The sequence below is a fragment of the Anarhichas minor genome, unplaced genomic scaffold (genome assembly GCF_050575085.1).
Source record: "Anarhichas minor isolate MPS153535 unplaced genomic scaffold, ASM5057508v1 ptg000024l, whole genome shotgun sequence".
Classification (NCBI taxonomy): Eukaryota; Metazoa; Chordata; class Actinopteri; order Perciformes; family Anarhichadidae; genus Anarhichas; species Anarhichas minor.
This window is the reverse complement of record NW_027466470.1, coordinates 9,354,584-9,380,000: the sequence shown is the minus strand read 5'-3', so window position 1 is coordinate 9,380,000 and position 25,417 is coordinate 9,354,584. Positions and strand designations below refer to the sequence as shown.

Genomic DNA, 25,417 nt, shown 5'->3' with positions numbered 1-25,417 from the left:
GTAAAAGTAAATGTTTCATAAGTGTTGATGACCCATTTCCAAAGTTGCAGACACAACAGATGTATTCTACCATCTGAAACGGGCCTTTGTATGAAATTATATCATGCTGAATGATTGATATAAAAGCCCTGGGACATGACTTCCCCCTTTTTCATTATTGAGCTTTGATGACTTCCAAATATCCAGCCAGGGTACCGAGTATGTGCAAATAATGCTGTTCTTCATATTATTTATTCATCAATTGATTATTCATGTACCCAGACTCGTCCCATTAGGATCTACGATCTCATTTTGCAAAGCAGACCTAAGATCAGGATCAGATTCAGCTCGAGACCGAAAAACAAATGTTTTGTGATCATCCAACAAACGAATAATTATTAAAAATACAACTGGCTCGTAAACGTTCTCAGGCCGGCCAACTGCAGTACAACATGTACCTGACGTCCCACTAGAAACTCTGTGATTAAAGAGGGCAACAGTGAGCGTGTTGTTGTGAGTTTGACCCAGTATTTTGTCTCCTCCATAGCATGTTTGATGTTGGAGGCCAGAGAGATGAAAGGAGAAAATGGATCCAGTGCTTTAACGGTGAGACTTTCAGCCTTTTCTGTTCTTGATCGTCTTCAAATAGCCTCGCTGTACAACACATTCACCTCCTGTCACAGCAATATTTTCTGCCAGCTTCAGCTCTCATTGTTTGGGTTATCCCTCCTCACATGTGACGTCACAAAGCTGTCCTGATAGTAGTTCCTCTCCTCTCCTTCTAGACGTCACTGCTATCATCTTCGTGGTGGCCAGCAGCAGCTACAACATGGTAATAAGGGAAGACAATAACACCAACAGGCTACGGGAAGCCCTGGACCTCTTCCGCAGTATTTGGAACAACAGGTGAGTCAGAAACATGAATGAAGTTTGAGCCCAGTGGTGAATTCTCGCGTTGGGTCCTTTCCCTGCTGTGTTATCCCTTTTCTTGCTTAAATTATATAATAAAATATTTTTTTAGGGGGTAATTTACAAAGCTAGTTATTTTGAAATCTAAATGTTCTCAAGAATTCACAAAAAAACAACAACATAGTAATTCAAACATGATGTCAAAGACCAGTTACGTTTAAATGTCCACGCGCCAGTCACGATGCATCTTCAGGTGGAGACGAGCTCACGTTCCCTCGCATGCAGTGACACGAAATCTATCAGGTTTTAAGAGGAGAAGAGTGAAGAGAGAGACAAGCTACCCCAGTAGCTGCTCTGAAGCGTGCGGTGAGAAAATATGACCCCGAATACAATGAATTTGTATTTATAATGTCAGGCAGTGATGGGTGAGGGTGAGCAGAATGTTTATTTTGGTCATTACAGCCGACAGTGGCGTAACGCATGTAACGCATTTATTGCCCAGTTTAATCATTAATGATTGCTCCTTATTTCCTGTCAGCTCTTTACTCTCACAATTGCTAATGACAACATAAAAACACCTCCCTGAATCAACATATTTTCATGTTTTCATTATCAACACCGCCGTGTGTCATAGAAACTGAACTGATGTTCAAGTGACCTGTAGTTTTATCTCTTGACTTTCTTTGAGCAAATTAGATAACGGTGGTCTAATTTTAAGTTTTACTTCCAAAAATCAGAAACACCTAAATATTCTGTGTAATAGCTGACATTCCCATCGTTCCCCCCTCTTTATACACAACAGCGTTTCTTTAATGTCTCTTCTCTTGTTTTTCAGATGGTTACGCACTATATCGGTCATATTATTCCTGAACAAGCAGGACATGCTGGCTGAGAAAGTATTAGCTGGAAAATCCAAAATTGAAGACTACTTCCCCGAATATGCTCGCTACACCATACCAAATGAAGGTTTGTGCCCCGCTGAGACACCCAACGTGCTAATGGAGTTCCTCTTTACGTCGGTTAATGTTAAACTCTCAATCTGTGGTTCTTTTAGCAACTCCTGAACCTGGTGAAGACCCAAGAGTGACGAGAGCTAAGTTCTTCATCCGAGACGAGTTTCTTGTAAGTATACGTCTGTAAGTTTAGACTGTTTTAAAGTGGGATGAAGTCAACGGATGTCCAGCCGTAACAAGCATCAGCCATAAACTTAAGGCACACAGAGGGGGATTCAAACACATGTAGGCCTCTATTACTGATATACGAGTATTAAGTACATAGAGCATTGTGATTCGGTGTTAACAATTACCAGGCAATAACAACAACATAACGCTATTGTGTCAAAATACATTCAGTAATCAGAGCATTTACGTAGCAGCACTAGCAGAGTGCTAGATATGTTTTGAATTTATGAATGATTCGCTGTCAAAATCAGCTGTTTGACAAATAGAAACTCTCTGTCTCTGTAAGGCAGCAGGCTAAGTACCCGAACTAAGGAACCATGTTGTGTCTTGTTTGCCTATCGATCTCCTCCGCGCCTACACGCCGCACCCTCGACACACAAATAGCGCCGTGCATGTTTCTGAAACACCGTCGTTGATAAACATTGCACGTGACGGGTAAAACATTTTGTTTGGCGACAGGGATCAGGCTTTTTCCAAAAGCGAGCCCTTCTGCACCCGAGTGCTCTGTACTTGCGCCCGGAGGGCAGGAGGGTGAGGTGGTGATTGAGTGGGTGTGTGGTGTCTTTTTTTTTTTTTACTGAGATTGCAATGCGAGCAACGGCCTCATTGTTTAGCTCTGTGAGGTATGCTGTGGGGAGCCCAATGATCCTGGCAGCGTTGTTTGTTGTGCACGCGAGTTTGGCCCGTTTACTAACTGACAACATGTTAAAGACGGAGGTGGAACAGTGGAGTAGAATGGGCTGAATGTTGCTCTGATACAGGAGAGGATGGGGGGGCAACATAGTCTTTTTAAGTTTGGCTGATAGTCTTTGATGGCTCCTTTATTTTGATGTCTTTAGATGATGATGAGATGCTTTGCTTTGCTGACATTAAGGTGAAGATGGTGACCCTCGCACCACTGGGTGAAGTGTTCAACCGTGCTGTGATAGTCAAGAGCAGAGAGGTTGTCTGTGGGAAGGATCCTAACAGGAGGAGGAGGTGCAGCATCATCTGTGCTCCTCTTATCCAGGCTGTCAAAGCCGGCGTAGAATGTACTGAAATTCTTTTGCACAGGATTCTGGGTCGCTTACAGCACACAGGTTGGGTTTGTGTTCACACCCATTTAGTGGTTGAACTTCTGAAATGCCTGCTTGGTGTTCATATTGCCGAATTCAAATTCCAACTTGTCTCTGGATTTCAGTTTTTCCCTGAACACCACATTTGTATTCTCCGATCTGCCATTTTTGAGGCGAGCCCAGTCTTTGAGCCTAAAGGCTTTGAACCCTCTCCCTCTGGCTCTCTTTTATTTGGGGAGTAATCCAAGGTTTTTTTTTTTTATCCTCTTAACTTGAATGGTGCTGTTTATGTAGACGTTTATATAATCTGTAATGACAGAAACCATATCATTCAGATCTCCATTGAAAATGCTCCAGTCAGTGCATGCCAGGGAGCCCTGGAGTTGAACAATGGCGTCCTCCCACCACTCTGGGGCGATGTAACATTGTGGTTTATGATGTTTCACTTCCTGTTTGTACACAAGGACCCAACCACAGTGGACAGCCTTCTCCACACTGCGTTCATCGAGCTGGGTGTATTTCAACTACTGTATGTGAAGTAAACCGTTCTCAAATCAACTTCACATCCAATTAATAACTATATATGATACGAATATATGACAAAAGGCATCGACAACTACCTCCTTGTTTGTCATTCTCTTGTCTATTGCCCTCATGTCCTCGCTTTAAGTGTCCCAGGCATCGCGTTTGGATACTAAAGAATCATTTGTACTGCAACAAACTCAGATTAATGCGGCCTCACAACAGTCATACTGTGCACTGTATCTAGTCCGCTGCAGCAGAATAACACCAGCTCAGCTTTATAAAGACCAAGTGGATATCCTGAAAACAATCTTCTTAAATGATACGGTTTGGTTGACATTGTTGGTAAAAAAAACTCAAAGAGAAGTTGAAGTTACAGAGACAGGAAGTGGTTTTATTTCATACAGAGCAGCACACCTGAGGATTGAAGGAATTCAGAGACCAGTTAAAGGTAGAAAGGGGTTTCAAATTCTATTTCCTCCCTCTTAAATTCTTCTGTCTCATCTCCTCAGCGGATCAGCACTGCGAGTGGCGACGGCAGACATTACTGCTACCCCCACTTCACCTGCGCCGTGGACACAGAGAACATCCGGCGGGTGTTCAACGACTGCCGGGACATCATCCAGAGAATGCACCTGCGGCAGTACGAACTCTTGTGATGGGAGACCGCCTCCGTCAGCCTTCTGTGTTTTTCTCAATCATTCTGCATCCTTGACGAACCCTTCCTTCTCTTCCTCCTCCTCCTTCATCCTTACTCCTCCCCCCACCTCCCCCCAGAGAAACCCTCAACAACCCCCTGACCACCCCTCCTGTCGAGGACTATGAAGTACTACTGAAGTGTGTCAAATCCTCTTCCTCTTCTTAACTTCTTAGCATTTTGTACTTCTTTTTTTTTTTTTTTTCTCTCTCTCTCTGAGACCGATTCATCCCCATTTCACCGATTGTGAGAGGAAGGCTGGGGAACAAAGTTGTTGCGTGCCGCTTCTTGTTCTCTTCTTTTTCTTTTAATCCTTCCTTTTGAATGCCTTGATTTTTTTGTCATTCCACTAAGCCTTGGGCTACCTCCTTTTCTTTTTTTTTTTTTTTTTGCCCCTTTGTGTCCTGTTGTTGTTTTTTTGGCTTTGTCATTGGACCTGGACTGGTGGGTGTGGATACATAAAAACACACCTACAGGACCTCTGTGTGTGTGTGTGTGTGTGTGTGTGTGTGTGTGTGTGTGTGTGTGTGTGTGTGTGTGTGTGTGTGTGTGTGTGTGTGTGTGTGATGAAGAGCAGGAGGAATGCCATGTGAGCGAGTGTGTGTGTGTGTGATGAAGAGCAGGAGGAATGCTATGTGAGCGAGTGTGTGTGTTGTTATGTTTGTGTGTCACCTGCCGGTTAAAGCTGGCATCGCCACCATCACCTTTGCCCCCCTTTTTAAATTTTTTTTGCCCCGTCACCCCCTCTGAGCCGCTTCTTCTCTCCACGTGGGAGACGACTGGACGACACCGGAGAGCAACGGGAGAGGACGGAGGGGAACCGAATGGATGAAGAGATAAATGCACTTTGCATCAGGTTCCTTAATAACTTCTTTTTTTTTTTTTTTTTTTTTTTTTTTTTTTTTTTTTTTTTTTTCCTCCAGAGGAAGCATACACACAATGTAGCATCACAATATTTATTACCCTGTCACGATGTTAGCTTGCCGAGCTGCAGGGTGCACCGAGCGGCCGAGAGACATGCGGAGCGAAAGATTAAAGTGGGAGTGGGGCAGGAACGACACGAAGAAGGATTTAAATGAAGGAAAAGGGACTGAGCTCTCTGCACCTTAGCCCTGCTGCCTCCACGGACTCGGACCGGCCTCCTTTTTCCACACAAACCATCCTTTTAGCTTAGAAATACCGATGGGAGGGGAGGGTGGTAGGGGGACGGGAGAGAAAAACGTATTGTTCTCTTATTTTATTTTATTTTTTTTGTTAACTTGTACACTGTGCAAGGTTGAATTATCCTGTACAGACTGTAAAATGTAATATTATTTTGTACAACTTAATTGAAAGAAAAACAAATCTACTTGTAGATCTTTGTGCCTTGATTATGGCTGTACCTGTAAATGAGCTCAGATGTAAGTATGTTTTCGACTGCGCTGTACAGCTTGATGTCAATCTCTATCAGCAGCGGAAGACTGCGGGTAGGGGACTTTCTCTGTAGAGTTTAGTTTTTTCTGGTTTATAAAAAAAAGGAAATGCTGTTTAGTAAAAAATAAAAAATAGGGAAAAAATCCTAAAAACCTGTATACATTATGCAAATTAACCACTTACCTGCAGTGAAGACCAGATGTTGCAGCGCCATGCCTTTTGTTTTTCTTTTTTCGGTTTTCTTTTTCCTCCTTTTTTCTTTCTTTTGAATTTCACAGCTTTAAACAAACATTGGAAATCCATTGAAAGTGTCCAAATTGCAACCTGGTGTTGTTTTAATAGGAACCAACGTTTTTTCGATATGAAGTGTGTCTGAGATCTGTACTGATGTGCGTGCCTGTGCGCATGTGTACATAAAACAAACATAGACTCACAGACGCATTGTGTGTATGTGTGTATGTGAGGGGCGAGTGTGCGTTGTGTGTAAAATTTTATAAATGTATGTACATGTAAATTTATAGGTCTATATAAATATATATGTACAATTATACATGTTTAATTATGTGTGTGCCTAGGTGTACATATGTATGTATACGGTAAATATGTATACATACACACATAGGAAAGCATGTTTAGAATGGAGATGAATAAATGAGAGCGTGCAATATTAGTAATTCTTTGGTCCTTTGGAGCCATACCCAATGGCACAGGCACTATGAATGTGTGAGCAGCACCCAACAAGACAAGCTCTTCTCCTTGTACAAACAGCATCAGCCTTTTCTTCTGCTACAGTACACGTCTATCCCCAAAAGAGAGTGAACTGACTGGAGGTGCAAAAACCTTGTTTGGCCTGGGAGGATGATTAAATGACATTTTTATTTTCTTTAAATAAAGAGGCACATTAGAGGACTTTGCTTTATTTCCATCTTGGTGTCCAGATTTGTTTCCACTGAGTTCTTTTGTTTTGGTGGATGCGTCAGTGGAGTGGAGGGGGTCGTACACGCAGTAGAAGTAGTATGGGTGAGGAGGGCTGGGTACACGCAGTATCTTTACTGTGGTTTTAGCTGAATTGTTTTGGTATAAACAAGGCCTTTTTTTTCACTTTTTGACATTTAGACTTGTCCGAGTAGGGAAAGCACAGGTTTTTACAAATAACATTAAAGCTGGCTCCATTTTATCCCCTGAAAGCAGTGACAGTGAGCCAGCATGCACAATACCAGGACCCTGAAACTGAAGCAGCTAAATGGATTCAAACTATCTTTCATTTTATTATATTCGCCTGTGGGGAAAAAGGCCTCTTGACATGTCCTGATATATCACGATGTATACAGTTTGGTTATTCTGATCTAAAGGCTCCTTGCAGGTGTTTTGAGTTTCTCTCCGATTAGACGTCGGCACAGGTTAAAGGTGGTCGGAGCTGCTGTGCGCTGCGGATTAGTCGCAGTACTTCTTGTACATTATATGATAAAAATGTAGTTTCAGGTGCAGTAAAGCCAACAGGAGAGTCAGGGAGATGTCTAATCAAGCGCAGTAGATCACCTGTGCTGGTACCTCCAGTGTTCAGGGTCTTTGGTGCAGATTGTGGTCTGATTTTTATTTTTTAAACTAGGGATTATACTTTGAAAAAGTTAAGGTACGTTTTATTACTTCCCTCCTGATACAGGGAATGTCACTTCAGCGAAACTGAATGTAGAAAATGTTCCTTCACTCCGACTGATTGTCAAGATTAAATCTGTCACAGCAGCAACAAAGACCAGGAGTGGACAATATGGATACATCACAAAAATGTCTATATGTGTCATCAATTTTCTAAAAATGAATTGAGAACTAGACGGTTGTTTTCTGAGACTATTATTTGATAAATCAGTTAGTTGATCAAGCTTCTCAAATGTCAGGATTCTGTTTTTATGTCACTTTAAATTTAGTAGATGTAAATATTCTTTTTTTCTTTTGGACAGTTTGCTCAACCAGAAACTGTGACACGCATTTTCCCAATTTGTGGATGTAGAAGAATCCTGTTATTTAAACACCGGACAAATCAAGGTACCAAAAATCATTTAAAATCAAACATTGCTTGCAACATTACAAAATGTTACCTTAAAAACACACATATATGTTACAGTGAGCGCCACCGCGTCATAAAATCCCAGATAGTCTACAAATGTCGTCTCTCAGGAAACGGCTTCATATTGTCCAAAAAGTAAATAGACAAAATAGAAGCAGAGTCAAATGTGAACTGTGTCAGGAAGATGTCCCCAATATGTTGTGCTTATTTTACAACTTTCTTTATTTGACATGATTTTGTGTTTCAATCACATTAATTTCTACAATCATAACGTTGTGTCCATCTCTGAAGCCAATTCCTGGTTTTGAAAAGTCGACCGTGTAAAGAACATCCCGTGATATTTTGTATTCATCCATTGAGTGACATGGCTTCAGGTGATTGGTCGTACATCTAATATTGATTATCAACCTCTAGTTTAAACCACAACTCTCTAAAAACAGAGCTTTAGATTCTTATTTCTTATTTCTTATTTACAGTTCATCAGAAATGGTTCAACAACTTGGCAAAGACCCTCACAAACATTTGACACAGAAAGTCAGCAATAAATATATTCACATATGCATCATAAAAACAGCGAGAAACCTGGATGAATTATCAGACATCGACAACAGAAACAAACAGTGTTCAGAGTGTGAGATGATCAGTGTGTTTACATTGGATCACAGTTAGAGTGAAGAGACATAAGTCTGACTTTACCACCTTCACATCAGACCAGGGACAGTTAGTATTTAAATATGTACTCATTTGAATTGTCTTACTCAATGTCACGCATGTGTGTGTGTGTGTGTGTGTTTTCTAATAACTCAGGCAGTCACAGGAAAACTGTTGTAAAGTCAGTGATGGTTACTTTTCTGTGATTGAAAAGCTTCCTTTTCGTGAGCTCCATCCGTCTGGCACTCCCACGGAAGGTAAAACAAACACCAGTGATGATTTGTAACAACAATTTGGTCCAACATATGTTTTGTCACCGCAGGCCATCATCACATCATCAATATCCGAAGTGATGGTCCCTTTAAGACATTTAAAACATACACTCCTTCACAGCGGCGTAAAACATTTGGACAAACGAATCGAGGTTGCACGAACAGATTTCCGTCCCGTTCTGAAGAGAGGGAGAGAACGTCACATCTAGTATTTACCGAGTCCAAATGTACTCTAGTCTCGTGGCTCTGTCCCGGTGCGCTCTGGGTATCGTAGTTCACATAGACTTGTGCTTCCCCAGCAGGCAGAGGCTGAGACACTGCAGCAGGCCTTTCATCCACAGACAGTGAGCCAGGAACAGCAGCAGCATGCAGGCGCCGGCCGAGCAGTAGATGCCGATCACCGTGCTCTCCTCCGGCAGGAAGCACTTGGACAGAGCGTAGCTGCCGGGTGACACCGACGCCTGAGAGGAGGAGACGAGGAGGATGAATGTGTTTGAGGTGATAATCAGTGTTCATTTTGGCCGAGGTGGCTAATTAGGGCCCCTCTGCCGCAAGGGGGCCTCCAAGAATTTCAAATGTGAACTCTTTGGTTCTTTACTGCACTTTTTTTTTTAACACAATTACATGGTGATATTCAAAATGTTGGCATAATAACACATTTTGTGTTTTGTGTTCACAGAATATATTTGAAAAATAAATCTCACCGCAAGTTCCATTTGTAGCCGTTCTGGAGCTTTGACATCACATTATAATTGCAGATATTCATATTACAATATGAACAAGAAGTTCTTAAAGTGCTCAGAAAACTGTCCCCAGTTCTATCTGGGAAATATCTGGCTTACTTTTATTTTGAAATCATGTTTTGCAGTTCCGATAGGTCAAAATAAAGAAGACTGACATGAGGGATGTGGAGCAAAGATCCTGGGATAGGTTAGTCCAAATATTGTGCCACAATAACAAACACGCAGCTGACAAACAATTAATCTAAAAATGAATAATTGTCAAGAATCAATTTGCTAGCAGAGTCACTATTTCAATGTCTTCGCCATTCCTGTTCAATGTTAAGGCGTAACAGTACTGAACGACGTTATGAGAGCGGTGCAAGAAGTTGAGCTGAAACTCAGGTGATAATTCACCGAGTAGACCTCCTTTTACTTAGTCACTATACAAATATTGATTATAGCTGCTTAAATAAATTCAAGTGTTATTTTTCCACACAAAGAGTGATCTCACCCGCACTATCATCCACCATCATTCGTCTGCATCGTCTCTAAATAACAGAGCAGGACTCTCCAGATGTTGATGCTACTCACCAGGATGAAGCTGGGGTTGTTTCTGTTCCTCCAGCTGAAGGATGGCACGCTGACTTCTGGGTACTTGCTGTCATGGAGAACCTCACATCCGCTGTGGGTGTGTCCACTCAGGATGAGGCGGGGCTTAAACCACTGCAGCAGCTGAGGACAGAAATCCCACATGTACCTCAGAGGCCGGTTGCTGCTCGCTTACATCACCAGTTTCATCATCATCATCATCATCATCCTCATCTGCGGTTTCTATACAGGACTGTTTCTGACAGCAGGCCGCTGTGCTGTGTTTTAATTGGATGAAACCGAGATCCAGGAAAATAAACCCCCACAATAGAGTCTGTGTGATGAGACTGCAGCGTACTCACCCTCTGTGAGGCCTCCTTAGACAGCACGTCGTACTTCTCTCTGAACAGCAGGTGTCGCTCTTCAGGCGGTGCAGCATCCAGTCCTGTGCAGCCGGCATCGCTCACTCTGAACAGAGGATAGTGCTGGAGGACGAGGAGAACATGGAAATGAGTACCTTTTTATTAGTTTTAATCTAAAATGATGTTTTAAAAAAAAAAAAATGGAAGAAGATTAACAAGAGTTTATGAGCAGCAAAGGTCCTGGGATAGTTTAGTCCAAAAAACATGCTAAAACAACACACAAGCACCCAAGAAGCTGAGTTAATCTGTCTAAAGCAGTAGGAATGTTTAAGTCTGCCTTCACATAATATTCACATGCTCGTGTGTTGAAACAGTTACTGGTCGCTGTGATCTCTCATCCTGTCCATACTGGCTGTGAAGAGATGCGTCTCATGTAAATGATGGGAGACAAAATCCACGGAGATAAATTGAGGCTTCAGCAGAGTGGATTCTATTCAGTAGGTGTCCTTTTAGTGAGAAATTCTAACTTTGGAAGACACCCAAAATAGTGAAAGAGTCACTTCAAGGGCAGCGAGGACAGGATGAACACATTAATCTTTAAATGTACATTTGAGTTTGTGATTATCAAGACAGACTTATCCTTCAAGCAAGTAATCAATTCAGCACTAATTCTAGAGCTTCCTCCTCTACTTTAAGTTTTCAGACATGAAGAGAGAAAACACGCAGAGTGCACCTGCAGGTTACCTGTAACATGATGGGGGGGGTGGGAGGGTAGAGCTGCGCGACCTCACAGCTGTCCGTCACTCCGCCGCCCGACTGTGAACTCTGCAGAAAAGACGACAAAGAGTTACGGGGCTGTCTTCTTTTACAATATGTCCTCAAACATCATTTTTATTTCGTATCCCTCCACAAGAAAAGCAATCAGCCACCACGTTGAATGTCTTCTAACAATGTTTAAAAACAACAAAACACCGGCTCCAGGTACACTGAGCTTTGGATAGAAGTGGGTTTCCCCCCCCCTTCTTCCCCACTTGACTTGAGTCTTTCACGCTACACGAGCAGCAGAGTGCGTTTCAGGTGCAGACAGCCTGAAAGTGAGCGAACCAACTTTCAAGAAATGTTCTCCCCCACCTGAAGAGAACAGTTGAGGTCTCTGGAGAGTTTGATCAACTCCTTCTCCACCGACTGGCAGATGGGGCACCCGTCGCCGTGAAGGGCCACGGTGTTCACCAGCAGAAAACTGACGAGAGAAGCAAAACAGAAAACACTCAGTAACTCTGGCATGAAGAAGGAGAGGAGACAAATCATATCATTATGTTCTTATTCCGGGTGCTTTCAGGACATTCGATGGAGTGCCTTCACACTAAGTCTTGTGGGAGGAGAAGCATCGCTGCACTGACCTCTTTGGGTCAGTGGGGGGGGGGGGGGGGGGGGGGGGGGGGGTTAAACCTGTGACCTTCCGGTCTGCTGAGTCACATTCCTGCAGGGTCATCATGTGTGTTGCATCCATACTGCCACTCACTTGACTCCCTTTTTGGTGACGATCCTGGTGGAGGAAGCGTTGAAGACCTTCTCGAAGCGCTGCAGCTTGAACCAGTCCATCCTGCAGGCAGACAGACAACACGCTCACCACACGGCAATAGAAATGGCCAAGCTGCTGCTCAGTCTGCCTCGTCTGCCTGTCATACGGGGTTACATAAGAGCTGTGCCATTTCCCTTCCTGCTGCACGCGTCCAATCAAAGCACATATGAGCCGCTGCGTGTCTGCATAATCCCCAAAAGGGGACATGATGAACGCAACATCTCTGCAATATAATGCAATCCGATACAAACATGCAGGCTCCAAAATGAACATAAAGCAAGACCTCCGTGATACAAGTGTTGCATTATCTTGTACAGTGGATTATGTCAGTACAGTGCCTATGTTGACTGTAATGAAGCCTTTTGTGTTTTGATTTGTTGACAATATTAAAATATATCGTAAATCTCATAAAACCACACATCAGACATGACCTCAGTGTCCTCGCAGATATCTATGTCCCTGACTGCTTTTACGGTGTCCAACCCTTGTACAGTATACCAGTAAAAATTCCTCCTAATTGGCTCATAATCAAATATTTCCTCAAAGGTAATGCAACATGGATAAAGTCCTTTGGTTCTTATCGTTTTCTGTCTCTGCACTGTAACACTATGAGGCTTTTATTCACATTCCTTTGGCAGCCATAGTCTTCTTTAGATATAAAAACTTTTCCAGTCAAAGTCTGTTCCCAGATATGTCTGTAACTGAATAATACAATTAAAGAAATCATCATACTGAGGTCTAACAAGTGACAAATAGTGAAATCAAAGTCCTTCTCTTATCGTGACTCCTTCCCTGAACTCACAGCTTCATCAGAGCAGGTAACCTGAGCCTGATGGAGCAGCATAAAGACTAAAGGTTGAGCAATAAAGACAATCAGCCTGTTCTTACTCATAATGGAAGCCGATGTCATGGTTGCCAACCAGTACAACCAGTTCAGTGTCAGGGGAGTGTCTGAACATTCTGTTGAAGCGGCGCACGTCGTCCTCCCAGTGCTGCAGAGAGAAGAACACAAACACACAGTTGAGGCAGGTTTCAGCTCGGGCCTTTAATAAGACTAAACTCCCCTGGGAAGCTCATGAGAGTTAATGGGATCTCTGTGGGTCACCCAGCAGCCCCCATGGGTGGCCCCCTTAAGCCGAGTGCCACATAGTCTCATTATATTGGAGAGAAGGCAGACATCTCAACACCTCCGAACTAGGCAACTCACACCAAAACAATCTAAATCAAAAATATGTATTTTTGATTTTTTTGGGGGTAAACTGTCTGTGATTTCGAGTTTTAAAACGTGAGGATTTTCACTGTTGTCTGTACCAATTAGTCAAGGAAAATAATTGATACATAATGAAAAAATATCTAGCTGCAGACCTTCTTTCGGTATTTCTCTTTCTGAAAATGTAACGCTTTGAAAAGAAATCCCACAAATTACAGCGGAGATGCCAACCAAGTGTGAAAATGAATGAGGAATCCGACGAGGGGAACATAATAAGATTATTGGAGATGTTACAGTCTGCAAGCTCTACCTCCTGTTTTAATGAGGCTTTCCTCCGTGCAGCACTTGCTCAACACCTCATCTTTCTTCTATCTGACGGATCACATTTGACGATCCAGTAATAGATGTGTGAGGTTTCCCCGGGGGGACGTTTTTTTTCCTGAAGCAGGATGGATGTACCACGGAGGGCTGAGAGGATGCAGGTTGCTGCTGTTGGTGTTTTTCTTCAAAAACAAACCTGCAGCCTCTGGTGCCTGGATGGTACAACATGCTGCTGCTGATGATGACCGGAGAGTACCGGCCTCTGCTCTGCATCCACGTACTGTTCTTCCACCACCACCATCATCATCATCATCATCATCATCATCATAAGCACTGTGGGGTTTGCAGACAAAGCAAGAAGGGAAAAAGGGAACTCTACGTTACCTTCGGCGAGCTCCACTTGCCTTCGTCGAAGATATCCCCGAGAATAAACACTATTTCGGGCCTGAGCAGCCACAGAGCGGTCTGGAAAGCCCTCTCCATCTGCCATTCCCTGTGCGTTTGGAGACAACAAGTAAAAGCGTTATTTGTTGTTTTTGTTTACAGTCCTGCAGAGCTCGGAGCACAGACGGATGGAAAGAGGAAGAGTGATGGATTGCTTACAAAAATAATACATGAAAATAAATAAAAAGACATTACCTCCTCAGCTTGTCGAACCAGTGTCCTCCGACGGCTCCGAGGAGGTGGGTGTCCGACAGCACCATAGCGCGGACCGTTGAGTCCATCGGCCGGCCGTCAATGCCCTCTCCGCCCCGTGCATGGCTGATCTTCGGCCAGGCGCACTTGAAGATGGTCGGGAAGTAGATCAGATACTCGCAGAAAAAGAAAGCGCCGCCGACCAGGAGAATCAGCACCACCGCAACCATCCACCTGACGCTAAACCTCGGCATTTCTTTGTTATTCGGCGTTCGGGATGCCCTGAACTGGCGCACTGGCGGTGATGGAGCGGTCCATGAGGCATCTTCCCCTCTTCCAGACCCGACTGTTTAGGTCTCCAGCCGTGGGATGCTCATGGCAAGTTGTTCTGAGGCTGCGCTGGATACAATGAAAAGCTCCGGGGATTCAAAATATGAGATAAAAAGTTAAAATAAAATACCCTCTGCTTGTAGAGAGACAGTCGAGAGGAGCGGCAGCCTGCCGCTGATGCGCAACTGAGTCGCTCCGCTCAGCTTTCAACTGTCAAGCTAGAAACAGCATTTCCTGTGGTCATTTTTCAAAATAAAACTGAAACTACGATACTTTACAATCACATCTATTTGTACAATTAAGTGTTTTCAGATGAAAGATGTGATGGATGAAGTACTCAGATACTTTACCGAAGTAAAAGTAGCAAAACCGCAGTGTAAAAATGCTGGCAATTAAGTAAGCTATAGCGTTTTCCTTTTATTTCTTCCACCACTTGTTTGGGCCCATTAAAGATGAAACTACATACAACTATAACCTATAGATCATACGAGCAATATGTAGAGTGCATCAAAATAATCAAAACTGTAAAATAACATCTGTTGTGAGTGACCAGGGGTTGAGGAAGTATTCAAGTAAAAGTCCTGCATTCAAAATCTTACCTAAAGAACAAAAGTAATAGCATCAAAGTATACTTTAAGTACAACAAGTAAATTATGCAGAATGGCACATTTTAGAACGATGTATACGTGATGTTAATTATTGGTGTATTAATGTGCAAGCATCGCTAATGTTGCAGGATATTTACAAACATAACGTTTTATGTTTATAAATATTTTTGAACAGGATCTTTTACTTTTTTGTTTATCTCACCAAGTACCACTTCTTTTTTTAAACGTGGCAAATTAAACTTAATTAACTTCCGGTATTTTTCTTGCTAACACCTGCTGACTTGACCTGTGTTTGAGGAGAGGTGGAGGAATGTTTGGCAAGACAGAGAGACAAAAGAACACTTGACTTAAAAGTTAATGAGAAGCCAGTTTTTCATTCTGTAAACAATAGGGCTATTGATAGACCTGATCAATGGTCAGAAAATCTGCCATCCCTCTACACAAACACACAAATACCAACAGATGTAAAGGAGCCAACAATGGGACAAATGAGATTAAGTGATTAAGAGCAGAAATCTAATCAGCAGCTTGTGTGTGCAGCTATGAAACTGCAACCACAGAGGAGTTTGAGCCACACAGGAACCTGCTATAACGAAACTGTTAAACCAGTTGGTTTGCATTCACAAGTCATGCATGCTCCTGTTATGCTCTGCTTATGCATGCAATGGGGGGGCCCCTTTACTCACATCCTGTCTTCACACTGACCCTAAAACATTTGTTGAAACACATGTTCAGTGCAAGATTTGACTCGTGCAGAATGAGGACGAGCGTTGCAACAGCAGCACAGAGTGGAAACTGACACATGACAACATGATTTCAGGGGAGAGGCGTCTCAGTTTTCAGACTTGCGATTTGTTTGTGATCATGAATGATCCCTTTTGTCTCTAGAAACCAAAAAAAGAAGGATGGAGACTCAAATCTCTGCTGCCCTCCAGATGTTCAGCCTGGCTTTGCTCCACTCACAACAGTCTTAGAGGACATGAAGAGTATTTGCTTTCGATTGTAAAATGACTTTCAAATGTACAACTTTGTTTTAAAGCCTGAAACTGATTAACAAAGCTGTCCTGTGAGCATAAAGGAGCAAGCACTAATACCAACTAACCCACACCAATGAATCAAATTCCTAATTTGGAGTGGCTCTTCTTTGAAACAATCAAGAAACACAATTCACACTCTCAAATCCTGCTTTAATTCACCGTCAGGCTCTTAGCTACCATTGAGGACACTGAGGTAGTGTCCTAAGTAGGTATTCTGGGTCATCAACCTTAGGGGAGCTGAAAATCTATAACAAATTGCACAAAATTTGAGGCTAATGTCAGTTTTTCAGGCACCATTTAGTGCTTTACGTTGTTCACGCATACAGACTCAAAAGCTGGGAGAGGCCAGAGACGGCCTGCTGTAAGTCTATCTGTATATCTGTACGTCTGAATGCAGCGTAATCTTTTGTCTCTCATCAGGGCCAAACTACACAATCATGAATAAAACATGACCTAAAACAGCTGGGCGCTGTAGCAAATGTTACATTAACTAAATAATAAATAGTGCATTTGTTGGACGCTATTTTCGGCGGTGGATTAAGACACATCGAGGTGTTGTTGATGTTGTTTTTGGACAACATATGGCAGAGAGGAATAAGATGAATCCGACCACATAAAGGATACTTGGACCGGTGAATCATTGACAAAAAGTATCACGCTATCATTAACGCAACTCAAGTTTAAATGTCAGGAAAAATGACACCCCGCTCGTTTTATAGGGAAGTGGTTAAAGTATCTGCTGGTCCTCTGTGAATCTGTGTCCAAACCAGTTTTGATTGACGTTAACTCTGGATGGTCAGCCTCCAGACTCTCATTATCAGATGTTTGTACAGTTGTTATGCAGCGTGAGTCAAAAGAGAAGTGTAACTGTAAGTTCCCCTTTCCTGAGACCTGCCAACACTGTTTCATAACAGCGGAATATAAATAAGCTCGCCCGTCATTTAAAGGACCGATAAAAAAAGAACCAGCAGTTTTTTTTATTTTCTGAGAGTGAGATATTTTGAGTTTAAAATTGAATTCAGTAGGAGCAGCTCATGCATCCAGGTTGCATTTTCTGGCCTTGCAGGGCATCAGAAATGATCTATTATTATTATTCTGTGTTAGAATATGTAATTCAATTCAGTGTCTGAATGTGGTTAAGATGAGAAGACTGATACCACTCTGTACGGTAAATATGTAGCCGGGGCCAGCAGCCGGTTAGCTTAGCTTAGCATAAAGACTGGAAACAAGGGGAAACAGCTAGCCTGGCTCTGTCCAAAGGTAACTAAATCCTCTGAAGTTCACTATTTAATATGTTGCCTCTAATTTGTTATTCATGGGCTGAACTAATTGCCCAGCAACCAGCTGAGACTCCAGGAAGTTACTGCTTCTGTCAAAGAAATGTTTTGTAACACAAATAACAAAAAATAAATGTATTTCCTAACACAATTCCTTTACAAATGATCAAAATTAGTTTCAATGTTTAAAAAAAGAGCCATGACAAAACTAAAGTCTTTCGATCAGTTTATTAAGACACCTATGTTACAACAGGGTCTCCATATGCACAGTTCTTCTCAATACCCAGGTTGAACCAATTGCCTTTTCCTCCTTTATAGGCACTGGTGACTATTCTTGCCCAGCCGTGTTCTCCCTGAAAACAAAACAAAACAAACATTTTTTACTCTGCATACAGGAAACCAAAGTCAGTGAAACCACTGGCCTGCAACCTAATGGATAAAAGAAGAACTAGAAAATGCACTTCCTGCTGTTGGAATGCTGAAAGCTGAAATGAATTGCATAAACATTGCTGAAAGTACAGAAACGAGAGACCAGCCATCTGAAAAATGTTGAAGTCCGAAAGCATTTAAACTGCACTGCTGAAAACCCTTCTAGTTAAAATGTCTAACTATGGTGTCTGTAGCTGAAAGTATGAGAAGAAGAAGGCTTTGAAAGTTGAAGTAGTTTGACAGGATTTGAAGATTTTCTCCATAGAGATCCCATTCAAAAGAAAATTGCAAAAAGCTTAATAATTCAAAAAGTTTAAAGATTACAAATATGAAGTCATATCACCCCTCTGCTGAAAGAGCTGAACATTTTGATATTCGAACGGTTTCTGTAGCTTAAAAAAATTTCAGCGGTAGTGATATTTGTTGTAGTAGTAGTAGAAGTTGTAGTTGTAGTAGTATCAGTAGTCGTAGTAATAGCTGTAGTAGTGGTCGTAGTATTTAATGTAACAGTAGTAGTAGTAAAAGTAGTAGTAATAGTAAAGTCCGTTTTTGAAGTAGCAGTAATAGCAGTAGTAGTAGTACTAGTAGCAGTCGTATTAATAGCTGTAGTAGTATTAGTACTGGTAGTAGCAGCAATAGCAGTAGTAGTAGTAGCAGTTGTAGTATAAGTAATAGCAGTAGTGGTAGTAATAGCAGTAGTGGTAGTAATAATATTGATGGTAGCAGTAATAGCAGTAGTAATAGTAGCAACAGCAAAAGTTGCAGTAGAAGTAGTAGGTGTAGTAGGAGCAGTAGTTGTAATACTAGAAATATTAACAGCAGTAGTAGTAGTTGTCGCAGTATTAGTAAGAGCATTCATTATTTCAACAAAAAAGCCTAATTTTGAGCTTAACGTTTAAATACAGTTAATCATGAGGCTTTTATTTTGAAAAGGTGGGACTGGGTGGGGGAGAGAGGGAGAGGAGACATAATCATAATGTCTTAATGTCTTAATTGTTGGAATGCTTAACAGCATTCCAACAATTAATGACTTGTAAAGTAGTGAGGTGTGCACGTTTTAGCTACAGAGCTGATTCATGTCAGACTGAGGGCAGGCTGTGCAGGCAGGGTGGGAGAGAGGGAGAGAGAGAGAGAGAGAGGGCGAAGAGAGAGAGAGAGAGAGAGAGAGAGACCAACCCAAAACTCTCCCCAGGAGTTCCTGACGATCCAGTACTCGGTCTCGTCCTCCGCCACACCCCAACCGGCCACAGAGACAATGTGATTCGGCAAAGACAGGGGGTGAAACTCTGAGAAGATCCCTCCAGCGTATTCCTCCAGGCCGCCGGTGGCCATCAGGGCACAACTGAAAGACAGAGTGGAGAGTTTCTGACATCCTTTAATCTTCTTTTTGTGTTCTTTTCACATTATTAAAATCACTGTTATGTGATGATGAGTCATAGAAAGAGCATTTCCGGGGGTTCAAATCAGGGTGAGGGCAGAACAGAAATTGTTAACTTAAATGTGTCTCATTCAGTGTGGGAACTTTGAGTACTAAGTGTCACATGCAGTTTTCTGATCTAAATTACCATCAGATGTTGTCCCTGCATTTCCCCCCCATAGGGGTTTTTATTGATATATGTTTACAGATTTAATATGGACATTATCAGTCCCCCCCCCCCCCCCCACACACACACAACTAGACATCTTTTATACTCATTGTCAAACTCACATTTCTCATGTTGTTTTATATTCTTCATGTCAGAATATTACTAGCCCATACATTAAAAATGACAACTCGTGAAAACGTTTTTTTTTTTACTTAATCTGCGGGTATTAGAAAAGCATTTTACACTCCTGCTGCTACTTTTCTCGAAGGTTTTAAAATGATAAATAATGTATCTACTAATTAAAACTTCACTATCATGAAGAATCGCTGTGAAAAGTTCAGGCTGAATCTCTTTGCTTCACACAGAGTGCGTAGGCGGATGGATGATTAGAAGACGACTGGGGAGGATGACTTACTCTACCTGATGGGCCCATTGGTGTAAATCTCCGCTTTTATCTTGTCTCTTCCAGAAACTTTTCCGTAGTCGCCCACTTTCCACATTGTGTAGTTCGTCACGACGGCACACGATTCGAAGAAGGAGCAGGTGCCACACTGGTTGAACTGCTCACACTCTAAAACAAATGAGATCATCTATAACGATTCACGGGGCAGTGTGACGCTTACTCTGCAATTCCATACAATCTCCATGAAGTTAAATCTTAAACCTCCAGTATACTGTTACAGTGTGATGTAAATATATCGCACATGTGTTTAGTTTGAGACTCAGAGCAGCTGCTTTGAAGCCCAACTGCAACCAACAGTGCTGGTTACACTTCCCCGATAATATCCCATTCATAATATTTTGTCCACATACTTCTGGCCATATCGTGTAAATTCATCAACAGATGATGATCAGAGTAAAAATCGTATATGTTTGTACTTTGGTTCTTGGCCTGGTAGTTGTTGCAGGTTTCATCAGGAATGCCTCTCTCGTGTGCGTAGGCGTAGACTCTCAGGTGATCTCCTCCGTAACACGAGCCCGCCCTCCCACAGTCTATCACGTTCTGGACTGACAGGTAGGCCGACGGCCACGCCCCTCCACGCTTGATGTTGATACGGTCTTGGAGAAAAGAACGACAATGACGATTGTTCAAATGGTAAAATTCACTTGGGTGGACGCTGCTCTCCATGCTCACGATGCTACAGCTGCCACGCTAACGTGATACTGTAAAGTCCATAAAAACGTCTCAAAATAACACAATATGCATACTGTATTTAACATATCTTACATCAGTCCCAGCTTCTGTCTATCCCTCTATTCCCATCCTGTTTCCTCCCTCCTCCATCCCCACATGGTTACCGGCTAGTGCACTGGTGGCTCCCATGGCCCAGCAGGACCCACAGTACTGGGGGATGTGCTGGTTCCGTGTGACGCTCACATAATTCTTCCCCTCGATGTTCCTCCAGTCCCAGGACGGAGGAAGGTCCGACACCTTCACATACTCATGTGGGCGGGGCCGTGTCCTGAAAAAAGTAAAAAGGACGAGGCTCATATCTAGTTTGTTAATATCCTCAATAGGAATCAGAACAAACCACAGGACTCTTGTAGGAATATAGACACACGGAGTATATCTGTGATCTTATGTAGAAACACATATCACGGAAAAGTCACGTTTCAATTTGACCTTTCCGATGCCCCTCCCACTGTCTTGGAGGCTGTCCTGGCCGACCTCAGCAGCCAGTTGGCTGACATGGGAGGGTCGTTAGCTTGATTAGGACAACCTGGGCCTACAAGGCTGTAGAAGCTGGTCCATGTGCTCGCTCGGCCTCTTCTTTGCTACAGCACATGTCCAACCGGCACGGGCTTTTGTTTGTGCACCTGTGGCCCTCCACAGCACATGTCCATGCATGGATTGAAGTACTGGTGCTTGTAATTGGGTGAGCATGGTCACGTCTTGGTTGGTAGAAGCCATGCTTTCAGCCAGCACTTGGCTGAGTGACTAGTTGGATGGGGCCGGGGGAAGCTGGACCTTGATTTTTATCATCGTATTTGTTTCTGCAGGTTAGAAACCTTAAACATACCGTACAGTGGCTGTGTAACGGTGAATCGAAACCCGTTTGTCTGGTCTTGTGTTGACTTGTTCCGAGTCTGTCAGGATGCTTGGGTTCATGGTAAAGTGCAGTTTGGTAGCTGAGGAACTACAATGCTAATGGAGAGGAAGTCATCTTATTGTTGGTAGGAAATGTGACACCTCATGCATTTTTGATGGAGCAGGCTTCTGCTTTGTTGTCTTTGAATGACTGGGTTCGGCTAGTGAGCTTTTTGTTCAGAGGAACTTTAAAGCATGCAACTTTATTTTTGAGCTCATGGTGATTCCAGGTTTGTGTGCATTATGTGGAAGCATTGAGTTTGCTTTGTCTAGCTGCAGGTCATGTGTTACTAGTTAAATATTTCTCACTTTCACGTGTTCCTGCAAAAACAGTTCTGTTATTGTGTCCTGTTTTTTTAAGAAAATCCTTTAACTCTTATTTGTCATGTTACTTTTCACTTCACCATCTTCTCTTTGCTAGTTTCTCATCCTTGAGTTGCTGCCACTTGGTGTTAACCGATTATTATGCTAACAATAGGTTCTTAAGACCTAACGTCAAATTTCAACTGAAACAAACAGGAGATAAAAGAGTCCATATAGTTAAACTGTCAGTCAGATTAAAATGTACATTATCCTCGTCACTTACTTAACGGAGTCTGGTCTGTCGTCTGTGATGGGTTTATAACAAGGCTCGGATAACAGTCCGGAGGAGCTGATTTGCAAAGAAAAAGAAGCTATGCAAAACAGCAGCGGTACGTTTGTTATTGTAGACGCCATGTTGGATCTCCTTCTTTCCCCCTTATTGCCTTCATGTGACGCACACACAGCGCCCTCTGTTGGCACCTGGGACAACCGCCACTATAACAGTGAATATAGGCGCACTGTATATAGAATTTATTTTTAAAACTGTATTGAACAGCCTACAGAACATAGATAATTACTTATGTAAAAGTAGCAATGCTGTTATGTAGAAATAGTTTAACGAGTGAAATTCCTGCATTCAAAGTGCAACTGGAAGAAAGTTTTTAGCATCAAACAATACTTAATTTACCAAACATTACCCATATGCAGAAAAAAACGTTTTACATTAATGTGCTATTTTTTTCCAACTATATGGTCTTATAATAATACACCATACATTATTTGATGGTTACATTTTCATTCATAATTTGACTCTGCAAAGTAACCAGTGACTAAAGCTGTCAAATGTAGTAGAGGAAAAAAAAAGTAAAAGGTTTTCCCCTCTACATTTTAGTGGCGTACATGTATAAAGTAGCAGAAAATGGAAACGCTTAATTTAAGGCATCTCAAAATTGTATTTCAGTACAGTAGCCTGTGTTTGAGTACATAGTTACTTTCCAACATTGACAGATCATGGGAATATCAGTAGACCAAAGAAGTCTGCACAAACCATGAAGACCTGTTAGCCACAGGCCTGTAACTAAAGTGTAAAATAAATAAAACAAAGGGTGACAAAAACGTTAATTGTCCTCCACAATGTGCTAAAGAAGTCAGTTGATTAAGAGAACTTTAAAATTAGGAGCGTTGTTCTGAATTAGAATTTTTTTCCTTAAAGATAAATACGTTTGCTTGTATCTGCTGACGCCTGTGTGCTTTTCACCACACTGATCAATAAATGAACATCGTCAGAATAACAACAGGTGTTGGAGTAGTGCGGGTTTTGCACGATCAGCAGGAAACTTTTAAATAACACTCAGTTACAATCACATTAAACCTAATGCAGGGCCTGCTGATTGGTTGTGTTTTTAAGGATATTTTGAAGCTCTTAACAAGGTTAGTATATCTCAGGATGAGGCGCAACTTCAATCACGGTCTGTTTTTGTGAAGAGGAAGCATTATTGTTTGTGCTTTTAATGATTCAACTTGAATCAGATTAGATGTGCATTAGGCACCTAATGAACCCTCAGCAGAAACGCAAGATAAATCACCAGTTATTTGTTGTGATCCATCTTCAGACTGTGATGATGATGGTGCTGAGCACCTCATGTAAAAGCTGTTCAGCAGTAAGAGGAAAGGAGGTTCATGTGTTGATGTTGGTGTGAACTGTAGAAGGTGGGCTCTAAAAATGAATTAGCTGCTTCCTGCTGGGTCCCAAAAAAGGTTGAACGGGTATAAAGACAAATAGAAAAACTGATATTGTTTTACAGATCATTAAAATCTTTGTTGGCATCCGTCATGCTTTTAGGAATAATGTACAAGTTTCTGAATAAATGTTACACTTTCGGTACATTTGTTGACCAGTTTTATTGTTAAATGATGTTTCTATTATTTAAAATTAAGAATTGTATTGAGACACTTAAAAAGTGTTAGGGGGATAAATTGATCATAGAAGGAAAGAAAAATATTGTTCATGTACTGCAATACATTTATTCCAAAGCTTATTCAATAACTGCTATTTGTTTAAGTTTGCAGAGATTTTACACACAGTTTGATCAGTTCATAAAATAATGCAGTTAACATTTAACACTGTTAAAACACTGTTTGCACATCAGTGCAAGAACAATAATTCTCTAGTGTATATCTGGATAGGGAGTTTATTTTTAAGTAAACAAATGAACCAGTGGCTCTTAATATGGTACTTCTTTGCTACTGTTCTTTCCAGCTCCACGTGTAACCCACACTGCTGAAAAGAACGCATTCAGGGAAACGTTGAAGGTAATTCTGAGAAATGTAGGAAATCACTGGTTGCAGTACAAGTCGTTGAGAAAGGCTGAGGTAAAGTAAGTAAACATAAACAGCACTTCATCACAGAGCAAACACTGAGAAATGACTCTGAACATCGGAAAATTATGATAAACGTGACAGCATGGACGGGGAGGTTGAGCGTTCCCAGAAGGAGTCGCTAACCTCAAATAATTTATTAGTCTGCATTTAAAGCTTCTGAAAGCGTAACCAAACAAACTTAACCCTGGCTGCTATGAAAAGTTAAGATAATAAAGTAACAATAACTCTGAGCTGAAGATTATAACTATTTACTAGAACTGAATCTTATATACTTTATTTTCCTCCTCATCAAGTCCCTTGCTGCTTGTTTGATGCCGCCTACCCCTAAGGAGTCCATTGTGTCGTGAAACAACAGATACATGGGCCAGAGGAATGAAGTCCCTATGACCTTTGACCTCTTAGGTAATCACACAAACAGTCCTCAATATTTCACAGCATAAGGTGCCGTCACTCTTTCCGGATGTAAATGTAATGTTTCAAACAACCCAGTGGTAATACAAGAGCTTCCAACATATCTTTATGAGGCTGACATCCTGGATATGTGCATTAACGTGAACATCTTCCTGTCTGCTAATGCTGAGGCGATAGAAGCCTTGATGACACCACTAAACAGACGGTCAATCATCAGCTAATGAATGCCATTATCCTTCATCAATTCACAATATGAACCAGCTTCTAATGCTGGTTTCTTACATCCAGACAGACATGAAAGTCATGGCAGATAAATACTCTAAAAGTCACGCGTCACGTCTGTATTCGATGCGGAGACTGCTCTTTGTGATTGGAATGAATCTCAAGTGAGTTTTTTCGGATGGCCATGTCCGTCTGTCCAGACTAAAATATCTCAACAAATACTGGATGAATAGCTGTTAAATGTAAAAACATGCATGCTTCAGAGGGGGAATCACACTGACTTTAGTGATTCCGGACTTTTCCTCCAAAGCCACCATGAGGATGTGATTACAAACATTCATGCCCCCCTCAGGATGGATTGTGACTGATCCTCTGACTTTTCATTTATCGCCATCATCGGATCAAAATTTTAATTTGTTTCTAAAAATAAAAACTGTAAAAAGTGCAGTATAGTTGACATGTTTTTTTTTAAGCGTGCAAAGATCGCTGATTAAACCAACAGGATGTTAATTCACATGTTTGCAGTACAAACAATAAACGGTATTTCTATCTAAATTCCAAAAGAGGCGATCTGCCCA

The 25,417-nt window shown here is 41.8% G+C and overlaps 3 protein-coding genes across 4 annotated transcripts in view; 1 reads left to right on the top strand and 2 right to left on the bottom strand.

Moving 5' to 3' along the window:
* Positions 1-6,662, top strand: part of LOC142956044 (guanine nucleotide-binding protein G(olf) subunit alpha) — a 43,625-nt gene extending 36,963 nt beyond the window's left edge. For both annotated transcript variants that reach the window (XM_076097341.1, XM_076097342.1), the window contains exons 8-12: positions 527-585; positions 765-885; positions 1,724-1,854; positions 1,943-2,010; positions 4,159-6,662. In XM_076097341.1, coding sequence (XP_075953456.1) covers positions 527-585; positions 765-885; positions 1,724-1,854; positions 1,943-2,010; positions 4,159-4,305 — 526 coding nt within the window. In that variant the 3' untranslated portion in view covers positions 4,306-6,662. The remainder of the gene's footprint in view (positions 1-526; positions 586-764; positions 886-1,723; positions 1,855-1,942; positions 2,011-4,158) is intronic.
* A 1,326-nt stretch (positions 6,663-7,988) lies between these two features.
* On the bottom strand, positions 7,989-14,685 carry mppe1 (metallophosphoesterase 1). The gene is made up of 9 exons (XM_076097343.1): positions 14,169-14,685; positions 13,914-14,022; positions 12,887-12,990; positions 11,939-12,019; positions 11,548-11,656; positions 11,161-11,241; positions 10,417-10,539; positions 10,058-10,198; positions 7,989-9,205 (listed from the first exon to the last, which is right to left on the bottom strand). The coding sequence occupies exons 1-9, from the start codon at positions 14,417-14,419 to the stop codon at positions 9,020-9,022; spliced, it is 1,185 nt and encodes a 394-aa protein (XP_075953458.1). The 5' UTR covers positions 14,420-14,685; the 3' UTR covers positions 7,989-9,019.
* A 2,945-nt stretch (positions 14,686-17,630) lies between these two features.
* Positions 17,631-22,254, bottom strand: LOC142956575 (cathepsin Z). The gene is made up of 6 exons (XM_076098229.1): positions 22,108-22,254; positions 20,732-20,895; positions 20,312-20,491; positions 19,853-20,003; positions 19,023-19,188; positions 17,631-17,770 (listed from the first exon to the last, which is right to left on the bottom strand). Exons 1-6 carry the CDS (start codon positions 22,236-22,238, stop codon positions 17,657-17,659), a joined length of 906 nt encoding a protein of 301 aa, XP_075954344.1. The 5' UTR covers positions 22,239-22,254; the 3' UTR covers positions 17,631-17,656.
* Between the last annotated feature and the right edge of the window lie 3,163 nt (positions 22,255-25,417).

What these genes read in the sequence shown, in the direction of transcription:
- mppe1 (XM_076097343.1), bottom strand. Translation starts at nt 14,419, where the DNA reads ATGCCGAGGTTTAGCGTCAGGTGGATGGTTGCGGTGGTGCTGATTCTC. An exon ending in GTCACCAAAAAGGGAGTCAA is followed by an intron (nt 11,657 to 11,938) that starts GTGAGTGGCAGT and finishes TTCTCTCGTCAG; the next exon opens with TTTTCTGCTGGTGAACACCG. An exon ending in ACAACCCCAGCTTCATCCTG is followed by an intron (nt 9,206 to 10,057) that starts GTGAGTAGCATC and finishes TCCTCCTCTCAG; the next exon opens with GCGTCGGTGTCACCCGGCAG.
- LOC142956575 (XM_076098229.1), bottom strand. Translation starts at nt 22,238, where the DNA reads ATGGCGTCTACAATAACAAACGTACCGCTGCTGTTTTGCATAGCTTCT. An exon ending in CTACCAGGCCAAGAACCAAA is followed by an intron (nt 20,004 to 20,311) that starts GTACAAACATAT and finishes CATTTGTTTTAG; the next exon opens with AGTGTGAGCAGTTCAACCAG. An exon ending in ACTCCTGGGGAGAGTTTTGG is followed by an intron (nt 17,771 to 19,022) that starts GTTGGTCTCTCT and finishes TTTTGTTTTCAG; the next exon opens with GGAGAACACGGCTGGGCAAG.